At 53.5% G+C, this 12,019-nt stretch overlaps 1 protein-coding gene across 4 annotated transcripts in view; it reads left to right on the top strand.

Moving 5' to 3' along the window:
• STAT5B (signal transducer and activator of transcription 5B) overlaps nucleotides 1–12,019 on the top strand; it is a 69,710-nt gene that overhangs the window by 266 nt on the left and 57,425 nt on the right. For 2 of the 4 annotated variants that reach the window (XM_082371347.1, XM_082371348.1), the window contains exon 1: nucleotides 8,711–9,327. The exons of 1 other annotated variant lie outside the window; for it this stretch is intronic. In XM_082371347.1, coding sequence (XP_082227473.1) covers nucleotides 8,726–9,327 — 602 coding nt within the window. In that variant the 5' untranslated portion in view covers nucleotides 8,711–8,725. Of the gene's footprint in view, nucleotides 1–8,710; nucleotides 9,328–12,019 lie in introns of those variants that run through there. One more of the 4 variants, XM_082371349.1, reaches the window with a different exon arrangement.

Below are 12,019 nucleotides of genomic sequence, written 5' to 3'. Positions count from 1 at the left end.
AGCGAGGCGGGGCGGCGCCGAGCACAGGGGCTGCCCCGACGGCCGGGTCACCCGGGAGTCCCAGCCAGCCCTCGCCGGCGGCCCCGCGGAGCTGCCGCGGACCGTGCTGAGCAAGAGGCGCAGGAGTGGCTGGAGGATGAGGGTGGGAGGGCTGGGAAATCCCGGGCTCCGGAAATCCCAAAGCAGGGCCTCAGTTTTCTCATCTGTAAAAAGGGAGGAGGGAAGGGTTGGACCAGCCTTCCAGCCCTGGCGTTTGTCATCTTTTGAGTCTCTAGATTTAAAAAGTTTAATGTGTGTGTGTGTGTGCGCGTGTGTGTTTGTGTGGGTTGGGGACACAGCTTTTGTAATCTCAGAGACAAAGCGTATTGAGGGGAAAGACTGGGGATTCCAGAGACGGCAGCTCACCCAGGGGGCCCCACCGCCCCTCCTTCCATCACTCCCACCACTGTGCACCCTCGGCTGCAGTAGAAAAAAGAAAGAACCCTGGCAGGCAAATGTTTCAACCCCTTGACATTATGCAGATAAGAAATGGAGTCCAGAGAGGGGAGGGGGCTTGCGTAGGGTCCCACAGTGGGCACAGGGCCTAGTCTGCAGACTATGGTCCATACACGATCCTGCCTCTCCACTCACCCCAGCCCAGTCACATCTGAGGCTGGTCCTATCTTCGGAAAGTCCAGGGAGGGGTGTCTTGAATCCTCACAAGCTCAGGACTGCCTATATGCCTTGACAGAGCAGGGAACACCCTCCCTGAGCCTTGCCTGGCTCCCAGCCCCCTCCCTGAGAGTCCCCCTACGGGGCCTGTGGAGTTGGGCAAGGCTGCCCTGGAAGCCTTCCATTCCCTTTATCCAGCTTCCCTCTCCTCTGGGGCCGCCCCCGTGCCTGGCAGCTGGTATTGGCAGCACCAAGGGAGGGGCCAGTCTGGCAGCCCACTCACGGCCGGCTGGGCCGAGACCTCATTTACTGGGGGCAGTCATTCTCCTCTCCCTCCCGCCCGCCCTAATTCCTTCTTGGATCTGCCCTTTTCTCTCCATTCTTTCCCCCCCTCCACGTGCCCCCCCCCCCATCTTCTTACCACTCACTACTTCCCCACTTTCATTCTTTTAGTTCAGAGAAAACCCGAAGTTTAAAGCTGCAGAAGCTGGATTGTCTCCCCTCCCCACCCCCGACACACTTCCATGTGTGGTCACAGTCTCAGTTGGCAGGATCACAAGGAAAGGAATTGAACACTGTAAAGGGGTTCAAGGGATTGGGGAAAACTTGCTCTAGGGAGGAGGAAGCACAATGTCTCTCCCTCTTTCCTTCCTCTACTCTGTGCAACGGATCTGGCAGGGGAGGGTCTGACACGCAGCTAGGGGCTCACCTGGAGTGACAGCCAAGTGTCAGAGATGGAAAAAAACCGTAAAGATGATTTTACAAATGGGGAAACAGAGGCTGGAGAGGGAAAGTGACCCGGTCAGTGTCACAAGGACACAGTGGGTGGGCCCGATGTGGCACCTGTGCCCTCCAGCCTCTCACTGTGAGCAGGTGGCTAAGTCAGTCAGTGGGAGCAGATTCCTTGAGTTTCCAAGTCCTCTGAGCCACGTCTGGAAGGCAGAGGACCGCCCTTGCCATGCAACCGCATCTGGGCATCTGGAAAGGGTGGGATGGGGATGCCAGCTTCAGAGTGGGGGCCCTGCCTGCCCCCTTCCAGGCAGTCGCCTCTCCAGCGTCCTCCCCAGGGCCTGCTGGGGCCTGCTGCTCCATCTGGCAGCCCCACGCACCAAACATCTGGCTGGATGGGACTGGGCTTGGCTAGGGGGGTGGGTCCTCCTGGGTCCTAAAAAAAAGCTAGCATTGGGGTGCCCGTGAACAAAACTGGAGGGATTGGCCTAAAAGGGTGTGCCCCGGTGCCTTCAGAGCTCTCACATGCCCCCCTCTTCCCCTTGTGTCCAATGGCGACAGCTGTTTCCCTGCACCTCTGGATCTCTCCCCGTTTGGCCTCTCTGTGAGGCCCTGAATTCGGGTGTCCTTTGTTGCATGTTTCTTCCTCTTGCTTTTTGATTCTCCTTTTGATTCTTTCTCTCTAAGTCTCTGTCTGGGTCTCTGTTTGATGCTGCCTGGGTTGCTCTCCATTTCATTGTGCCTCTGTTCTCCTTTTGAGATGCAGTGGGAGGGGAGGAGCTTTGGAGCTTTCCCAGGATGGGCAAAGGCCAACCAAGAGAGTGGAGGAGGGAAGGGTGTCAGAGTTAGGCTGGGGACAGAGGTGACTGTGGTTAGGGCTCCGGATAACGCAACTACCCGGAACTGTCAAATTTGGGGTTTCTTTTTGCTTTCAGTCCCCTGGTTTGGTCTCTGCTATTTCCCACCACAAAGCAAAGCACCCTGGTGGTTTTACGGGCCCAGACTATAGAGGAGAAAACTGAGGCGTAGAGAATGGGGGCTTCAGGAAGATCAGAAACCTCCTCGCGTCTAAACTGAGCTGGGGTCCCAGGCTGCCACCCCTAACTGCCCCTCATCCCCAATTCCAAGTCACAGCATTACATGGGGAATGAAGAAGGATTAAAAAAAATTCTCACAGGAAGACATTCCCCAAAAGCAGACTGGCTGCATTTTAATAGGAATCATAATAATCCCTAGCCTAGTCTGTAGTTCACACTCTGTGCACATATCTTGAACCGAATCATGGTGTATTCACGTACAAACGTGGTTGAACTCTTCAACTCAATTGATCTTTGCAACAACCTTGAAGGTAGGCAGAACCAGAATTTCCCCCTTTGATTAGTCCAGGAAAGAGTCCTGTCCACAGCAGTCTGGCCAGTAAATGCACAGCTGGCACCAGGATCCAAGTTGCCCGGCTCTGTGGGCAGGATCTCCGTACAACCTTTTGTAATTTTCCCTACCCTGAGCGCACACCGTCGTCTTCACTCTAGTGCACGGTTGTTTTGTGGCACCAAGCGTGGCGCCTCCATCGCTACGCTGGTCCCTGCCCCTGCTCTGTTGAATGAGGCAGTGTGACCTGTGTGTTACACAGAGGTGGGTTTGAGTTACACAGGAAGGGAACAATGATCCCAAGTCCTGTTTCTGGCCCTTGGAGACCAGGTTAGCCGTGAATGAGGCCCTGCTGATGCCCCTACCTTGGGGAGAACGGATTGAGGTCACCTTGACCTAACCGTCCCTGGGGGCGAGGGGAGATGGTACAGAGATGCCTTTGTCTCCTCTGCTCCAAGTCCCTTCTTCAAGGAGAGTTCCTGTTGTGTGGGAGCCAGAGGGGAGATGGGGGGGTGAAGAACCTTCCCAAGAAAGCTAGAGGTGTTCCAGGAAGTATCTCCGCGCCGCAGCAGAGCGGGAACGGCCAAAGCTGAAGCCCGTGGGCTCTTAAGCATACTGTTTCACCCCCGCCCTGCCTCTGTGGGGACCGTCCACCTCTCTCCAGCCCCCACACTTAAGGCTCCTGGAAGGGGGGACCACAGGCCTAGGCTCAGCACATACCGCACCTCCGAGACCAGTGTCCCTGCCTCTCCTGGAATCTCCTCACCCTGGTACCTCTCTATGGAAATACTGCCCATTCCTGTCCCTGAAGACAGAGTGGCACCTAGGGAGGGTGTACATGCGCCGTGAGGAATTCAGCGGGAATTCGGGTCCCGGGGCAGCCTGTCCCCCCTTCCTGCCCCGTCCCCTGTCCTCTACCACTCTTCAGGGAAGTCAACTTACAGTGAAGTCACCGAGGGAACACGAGGCCTTTCAGCCTGAGGCATAGCGACTGTCCTCTGTTTCTGGGAATAGAGTGAAGGGAGGGGTGCTGGACTGACCCGGTGAGTGGGAGGGGGAAAGCCGGCCTTCCTTTGCCCAGCTGCCCTGTCCACCTGCCTTGGGAGAGAAGCTTGCAGGACAGGGAGAGGAGGGGGTGAAATGTCTGGGCTGAGCACACGTTCCCTAGTAAGGAAGGCAGAGAGGAGTCCACCTTCCTGGCGGCTGGGGTAGGCCCGGGAGAGAGGAGGGACGGGCCACGAGCACTGAGCTGGGCAGGTGATAGGCCTGTTGGCTGTCCTGAGCAGCCCTGGATCAGGTCTGGCTCCCATCCTCATCCCCAATAACTACCAGGCCCCTCTTCCCGCTGAGCTACTTTCTCCTTCCAGCCCAACAAGAAATCTTTTGTGTCTTAGCCTGCGCAGTATGGACCTCAAGCCCTCTGGGTGTTATGTGAGAGAGGGGTTGTGCATCTCCTTCCCCCCCATCCCCGATCACTCTGCCACTTTTCTTTGTTATGACCTGAGAAGGTTCCTTGCTCTCCAGCCCAGTTTCCCATTGTTCCAGTTTATTGCAGGCACAAACCCACCCACATCTTCCCTGCCTGCTCCCAGCCTCCAAAATCAGCTCCCCAGCCCCCGAAGCCAGTGGGGGATATGAAGTCAAAATGAAGACTGGTCCAATGCCCCATCCCCTCCTTATTGGCTGCTGGCCTGGTCTTCATTTGCTGCTGTGATGGACCCCAAACACCAGCCTTCCCTTCACTCTGTGCTTCAGCCATGCGGTTCCCCCAGTGCACTGACCTCTCTCAACTCCAAGCCTTTGCTGCCTCCATTGCCTCTACCTGGAAGGCCATTGCTCCCTTAGTCATCTGGTAACATCTTCCTCACCTTTCATAGGGTCAGTGTGGCAGAGGGGAAAACACAGAGGCTTTGGACATCAGACACTCAACGGATAGGAAGGGCCTCTGAATGGAGGTTTGTCACAGCCAGTGGATCAGAGGGGGCTCTGTCGGTGCCAGGGCTTGATTCTGCCAGAGTGTGGGCAGCAAAAAGAGCTGAGTTAGATCTCGTTCCGAATCCCAGCTTTGCCAACTTAGCAGCTGTGTGACCTGAAACTACTTTACTTCTTTGAAAGGCAGACCTGGCTCTGCTGTGTGACGCCAGGCACATGAGTCTGCCTCTCTGAGCTGAGTGGCCTGTTTTGTAAAAGAAGGACAGCAAGACTCACCTCCTCGGATTGCTGTGAAGACTCACTCACAGAGCTGAGCACATAGTAAGTAGTTGCTCAGGGACCTTAGCCAGTAGAGCTAGGTATTTTCTCCTCTGCCCTCCTGGAGCTCCTCAATCCTGTATTGCTAGGCCTCTTCTTATGGCTCTAACTAGTTGCCTAAAGGGCTGTGTCTTACTGCTTGGTTTGTCATAGTGGCTTCATAAATACTGCTGGATTAATGAAGGTCCCTAAAACAGCACAGGGCTTCCCCAAGCTCTGACAGCTCAGGGGTTCCCTTTCTCTAGTGCAGACCCCTGTTTCCCTTTCACACATCCTGACTCACAGCACCCAGAAGGCTCTCTCCTCTGCTGCCCTGGCCTCTGCCGGCTCTGGTCCTACTGACCTGCTTTCCCACCCATGGCAGCAGTAGCCTCATCTTTGCCTGGTGCTGGGCTGACTTTTGAGTTCTTAACCCACCCGGGAAGCCAGGAAATTACTGGCTGGAGTGACACTCTGCTCCCTCGTATTTGTCAGCCCCACCCTCTCTGGATGCTACAGCATTGCCCCAGGACTCTGGATGGAAAGGGCATGATGACCCCGTCCCAGGAGGCGGGGATTGGGGGGGGGGTGCCTCGGGCTTTCCAGAGAGCCCTCCCTTTAACTCTGGCTGGAAGGGAGCCCAGACAGGTGAGGCACACAGGAGCAAGACAGGGAGTGCGAAAGAATCTCCAGGTCTGCAAGGACCTTCACATCCATCACCCACATCCCACATACCAACCACCGCACCCCCTGCCAGCTCCCTCCTAACCCAGCAAGCTGGCTGTGGAAAAGAAAGAGAGAATACTCATTTATCAAGTGCCTTGCACAAGCCAGGCATGATGCTTTCACAAACACTATCTCTCTACTTTTTACTTTGAAAAAATGTTCATGTTCCCAATGTTTTAATAGGTAGCATAGGACATGAGACAAAACTCAGAAGATTTAAAAGGATATACGGTGAATAGTTAGTCTCTCTCCTTTCCTGTTCCTCAGGTCCCTTCCACAAGGGCAACTACAGTTACTACAGGCTTGTGTGTACTCCCAGAAGGAGTCTATACGTTTACAAACATAACTTATACCTTCTATGAGTTACACATGAGGGAAACTGAGGCCCTCAGAGAGGTGTAGTACTTTGACTCAGGTCACACAGCAACTAAATTGGCAGAGCTGGGATTTGGAACCAGATACCACTGTAAAACTCGGCTCTTTTCTCTGCCTGTGCTCTGGCAGAAGTAAGCCCTGGTACTGACAGAGCCCCCATGAACCACTGGCTATGACAAACCTCCATTCCGGGGCCTTGGAGATGTCTCTGCTTCCTGTCTGCTGAGTGCCCGAGGCTCCAGGGGCCTGTATTGACTTAACAGGGAGGAAGCACCCCCCCATGGAAGAAGGAAAGTTCCTGCAGGTGTCCTTTTGTGGCTGCTGTGTGGTCGGGACCAATCTGATTCCCGAGGTACAGAGAGTTCTGGAGAGAGAAGCCGCATGAGTGTGGGTCTCTGGCTAGAGGGGATCATGGTTGTGATTTCAACTACCTTTCCAGAAAATAGCCTCATGATCTGCCTGTGGCTGGGCAGGGCTGAGGGAGGATGGGAAGCATGGGGGCTTCTCTGCGGAAGCCGCGTGCCGTTGCATGCGAGCAAGGAGAGGAGGCTGGGGTCAGCCCCTGGTGCAGAGTAGAAGGGATGCCTGGACAGGGCTGCCCACCAGATTTCCAGGCTCTCCCTCAAGCCTCTCTCTCTCATGCGTCAGGCCAGGGTGGGCTAAGAGATGACCCCAACTCTCTGACCAGTGGACATCTCTGCATTTGCAACGATGTCTCTGGCAGCTTCCCATGTGGGCTCTCTGTAGGGTCTTTCTGGATCCTACCTTCCCATTCAGTTTCTTTCTTTCTAGGACTCCTGTGTCATGTCTCAGTCTGGTGTCCCCTCAACTTAGGGGACTATGTCCCTGAGGCCCTGGGAGAGCCAGGAGACCCAGGTAGGGTCTCACCTCACGTGAACTGGAAGTAGGGAGAGGTAGGTGTTGGATGGGCCTTCCACTCCCAGGTTGACAACATTCCTGTTCTGTGGAGGTAGTCACCAGAACATTCTGTCCTTGGTGTCTATGCACACAGCCAGCCAGATCTAGCTGGGCGCCTAGTGGTCAGTCACAGATGTGCTATGAGACGTACCTGCCCCGCCCTCCCAGCATTCAGACTCGCCCCCTGCTGCCACTGATGACCAGCAGCCAAGGCAACTGGATTGAGTCCTAGACCTGACCAGTCTTAGGAAGAAGGGTGTAAATCTTAGCTGTTACTAAAAACAATAATAATAATTAACAGCCCTATAGTGCTTGACAGCATTCGAAGCACTTTACATGTACTAACTCACTTAATTCTCACAACAATGCTCTGAGGTAGGTCCTATTAATGTCACTATATTACAATGAGGAAATCAAGGCAAAAAGCTTGCTCCAGGTTGCATGGCTCAAGGAGCTGACCGTGAGTCTGGTTCTAGATTCTGTGCTTTTAATTACTATGCAGTCCTCCTGGTTTCCATTTCTATTCCTAGAGTGTAGGGTTTGTTCTTCAAATATTTATTGAGTGTCTGCTCTGGGCTGGGCACTGGGTGGGAACATTTAAAGGTGAATGGGATATTGTGTGCCACTGGGGGTAGAGAGACATGTAAACAAGAAATTGTCCTTCAGCACGAGAGGCGCCACAATAGGGGCCTAAATGTGTGGTTGGAAACAGGGAGGGCGAGGTTCGTACTGCCTGGAGCAAGCGTCACCGAAGGGCAGACGCTGAGTGACAGGAGGACATTCCAGGCAGAAGGAACGGCATGTGTGCAGGTATGAAAGTTTACAAGAAAGAGAAATGTGGTGTGCCTAAGTGTTGAAACCTCCTGGGCAGTAACTGTCAGAGGGGTTGCCAGAGAGCTCAGGGCTGGTGCTTCCGTCCAGCTTCCTGCCCCAGCCTGTCCTCCTGCTCTGGCCTCCAAGCTCCCGGTACCTACTCTGTGCAAAGCACCGTGCCAGGTGTTGGCTCAGAATGTGGGATAAAAGCAGTAGCCTGGGTGGGGGAGAAAGAGTTTGTGATCAGCTGCAGACACAAAGATCTTTGTGGCTGGTGTTATTTTGGAGGTGAAAGGAAGGCTGCTGGGAAGAGCTGCTAAAGGAGGATTATGGGAGAACATGAGGACTTGCAGATCTTGGTCATCTCTGGACAGGAAGATTTTCAGATTGTAGGGAAGGGACGCTCTGTGTGCATCTGTGGGGTCCTTCTTCTTTTGCCCCTGCAACTGGGTTTCTGGAGATCTGACATGTCTTGCTTTGGTGCTGGCCCTTGGAGGGTTGCCAGGGAAACCATTGGCCAGCTCCAGAGATGTAGCGAGAGGAGAGTGGGTGACTCAGGCTGCCTTCTCAGACACTGCACCCCCTCCCCATTACATGGAAAAGGCTCTCAGAGACTCCCTTTCTTCTGGATCCTTCAGAGCTGGCCCTGCTTATTCTTCTTTCTCCGGATAGAGGAGATAGTCCCTCCCGTAGCTCCCCTGGTGGGAGCTAGCAAGATTCCCCCGAGAGGGAAATGGTCTCAGACCCCCCTGTCTCCCATAGATTCACTCTGGAACAGTGGATGGATCTACTTGGCAAGGGCCAGTTGTAAACTCCTGCTGTGTCCCTTCAGGCTTTCCTCTTGCTCTTCCGTGTGGTAAGCGGCAGGAGCCCAGGCTGAAACGCCCTCCAGGGAGCAAACCCGGGACAATTATTGATGGGGCAGCGATGGACTTCTGACCTCAGCCTGGGAGGGACTGGACCCGAAACGCGGACCTCAGCCTGGGCGAAGGGAGGTGGGCGGGCCGCAGAGGGGTGTGCCAATCAACAAGACCACAACAGTCGGGCCAGCAGACCCCACCCAAACAAAGCAGCATGTGCTCGCGGCCCGCGGACCCGGCCCGGGAGCCAAGCGGCCAAGCCGCCCCCGCTGCGCGAAGAGGGGCTGCGCGCGGCGCCGGTCCCCCAGAGCGCGCTGAGGGGGTTCCGGGCCTCTCCAGGGCGGCCGCGGGGTGGGGGCCGAGGGACCACGGGGCTCGCGAGCGCGCGCCGGGCGGAACCAGGAAGCGGCGCGCGCTGGCGCGGGGCGCGCTCGAGGCTGCGGACGACGCGCGCGGCCGGGCCTCCTCGCGCGAGCGGCGAGCGCGCCCCCGTGGGCCCGGGCGAGAGGAGAGTCGGCGGCCGGAGCCGTCACCCTGGGCTGGACCGAGCGCAGGCGACTAAGCGCGGCGGCCCGGCCGAGGGAGGGAGCGAGCGAGCGGGCGGGCGAGCCAGAGAACGGACGGGAGGCAGCCGCTGGCGCCTGAGGGGCCAAGCGAGGTAGGAGCTGCGGGGCAGCCCGGAGCTCGGGGCCCGCGGAGGGAGGCCGGGGAGCCGGCCCGGGCGGGGCCCCGCGACCCGGCCGCCCAGACGCCCGGCAGGGCCGCGCTGCGCCGCCGCCATCGCTCCCTGGGCCGGGAGGACGGGCGCGGGGACCGCGCCGCTGGGTGAGGGGGGCCACGGGGGGCGAAGGCTGGGGGCGGGCGAGGGGCGTCGTGCTGAGGCTGCGGCGGGCCGGAAGGGGTAGAGGGCAGAGACCGTGCGTGCGCGTGTGTCGGGGTGGGCTGCCGTCGGCCCCCTCACACCTTCGTGTTGCAGTTCGGAATAGCGCCCGCCGGCTCCTCGCTTTTCTCCCTTTTTCAAAGGAGGTATCTGCGACTCCTGGGGGTGGGATGAGACCGGTGGTGCCCGGTGGGGTGGGGGGTTTTAGCCAAGCTTCAAGGAACAGCGCCTTATAAGGAGTCCAGACAACAAATACGAACGTTTCGATCAGGCTCGGGGGTGCAGACTCCCTCATCAGGACCCGCCAGGCCCCGGCTTGTGCGTGTGGCTGTGGACGCAGTGCGTTCTTTTTTTCTAGCCAGGGATAAAGAGTTAAAAAGTGCTCCTGGTGTTGGGGGTAGATACGCAGCGTCGGAAGGGGAGTCGTTGTGTCACCAAAGCTGGTCTGAGGCTAAAGGAATCTGGCAAGATGGTCAGGCAGATCAAAGAGGAAAGAACTTGTGTGGAGCAAGAGGCGTTTGCAGACACTTGTAGCCAGCAGTGATGGAAAAGGCGAAGAAGAAAAACAAGCGCCAGCTTTTAGGAAGAGGGGCTTAATGAGAACCACAAGAACTTTAAGGGCAAAAAGAGATAGCGATCCTCTCTTTCCCAAAGAGCCATGCCAGATCTTTTTCTTCTTGACCCTTCTGATCCTGTCATTGTATGTGATACCGTCGTATCAAATAAATAGTGCTCAGAGTGGGTCGTAGAATGTTAGAGCTGGAAAGGACCGAGGCGGTAATGCTACATTCTTTTATTGTACGAATGAGGAAACTGAGGCCAGATAGGCGGAGCGATTGGCCTGCTCCATTCACTCAGCTATTTAGAAACTGAAATGTCGGTCTGAAGACTCTCAGATTAGCGCTCTTCCCGAAGCACAGAGAAGCAGTAGATATTTGCCTAAACACAGTTCCATAAATTGTCTCTGGAATGTCCTCGGGGAATGCCCCTTGAAAGGGCTAGTGTGTCACCAAATTATTAAACTGAGCTTAGGTCTTTTTTTCAGTCTTCAAATGGTGTTTATCATCCGCTTGTATCTTAGGTTTCCAAAGGGCTTGGATAGCCGCCTGGGCCATAATAAGCTTTCAGCTGTTGAGTATATTATCTCAATTTTGTTATCGTTCAAATAATAGAACTTTGCCTCTTTCCTCAACATTTTTCCGTTATTGTTTACTTGTTTATATTATGTTGGTTACATTGTTCATATTCATTGGCTATAGTTCTTAGAGGAGGATGTATTTTATTTAGTGTGCCAGTCATCTTTTTCTAATTTCATAACACTAGGAACATTAGATCAGTTCTGATAGTATCAAATGGTGGAATTCTATTGATTGACTTTATTTCAAGGCTTTGGGGTTTTTTTGTTTGTTTTGGTACCAATTTCCATCTCTTGGAAGATCACAGTTAGAATTGATAGTGTAAATGGGAAAAGGGGGCTGCCGATTTTAAAAAAATTTATTATGTGACAGTTTGCGATGTCTGTTGGTCTAACCAAAACAGCGCCACACCTTTGGTCAGGTAAGTGTTATCTAGTAGATTACTTGTTTTCTGTAGCCGTTGGAAGATGAAAATTTCAAGCATCTGGTTGAGACAAAGGGAAGGAATGGAGAGATCTTTTTTAAAAAAGCAAAACATCAGAAAAAAACACAAGAGTTGATTTCTATCACAAGCAGTTTGGTTATTGCATAACTTGGAGCTAAACTGCACAAAATCTTTGCTGTATACCCAACTAAATAAATTATCCCCCCCTTCTCACTAGTCAGGATTCACATTTTTGCCCACAGGCTATTAGTATGGATTGTGTTAAGAAATTTAAGGTGTCTATGTTTCTTAAATGGGTACTTCATGATATATATGATGGAAGGGGGAAAAAGTGTTATCCTTGTTTGGAGTGTTACAACATGTATATTTTGGTCAGCACTTCCTATTGTGCCCCAACTTCTCGTTTCATCTTCATTTTCTTGCTCTCAATTGATTTTTTAAAAATTTTATTTACATATGCAAAAACCACATCAGGACTAGTAAAAAGCATCATTTGTTGCTCTTTGGGTACTTATGTCCATTTGTTTCAAGTTATATTGTTATGTTAAAATTATTTCAAATTATATTGAAATCATTTGTGGTTTGTGTTAAGTATATGTTTATAAATGTGCTTGTGGTGGTTCATTTGGCTTATTTTTGTGTAGGTAATACAGGTAGTCATAAAAGCAAGGTGTTATAAATAGGTAAATAATATGCTCAAGATTAGATTGCAGGTTGAAGGCAGAATCAGAGGAAGCTTAACTCTTCTAGTGCCCTACAAACATGTATGTATCTCATGAAGTATTCACAGATTTCTGGACTACCAGTGACACATATTTCCTCCCTTCTGTTACAGTGTAGATTACCACATTATTCCTACAAAAGGAAGCAGAAAACCTCCTGTTTTTTA

This window comes from Balaenoptera borealis (genome assembly GCF_965194805.1).
Source record: "Balaenoptera borealis genome assembly, chromosome: 20".
NCBI classification, from domain to species: domain Eukaryota; kingdom Metazoa; phylum Chordata; class Mammalia; order Artiodactyla; family Balaenopteridae; genus Balaenoptera; species Balaenoptera borealis.
The sequence above is the reverse complement of the archived record's forward strand: the minus strand, read 5'-3'. Positions and strand labels throughout refer to the sequence as shown.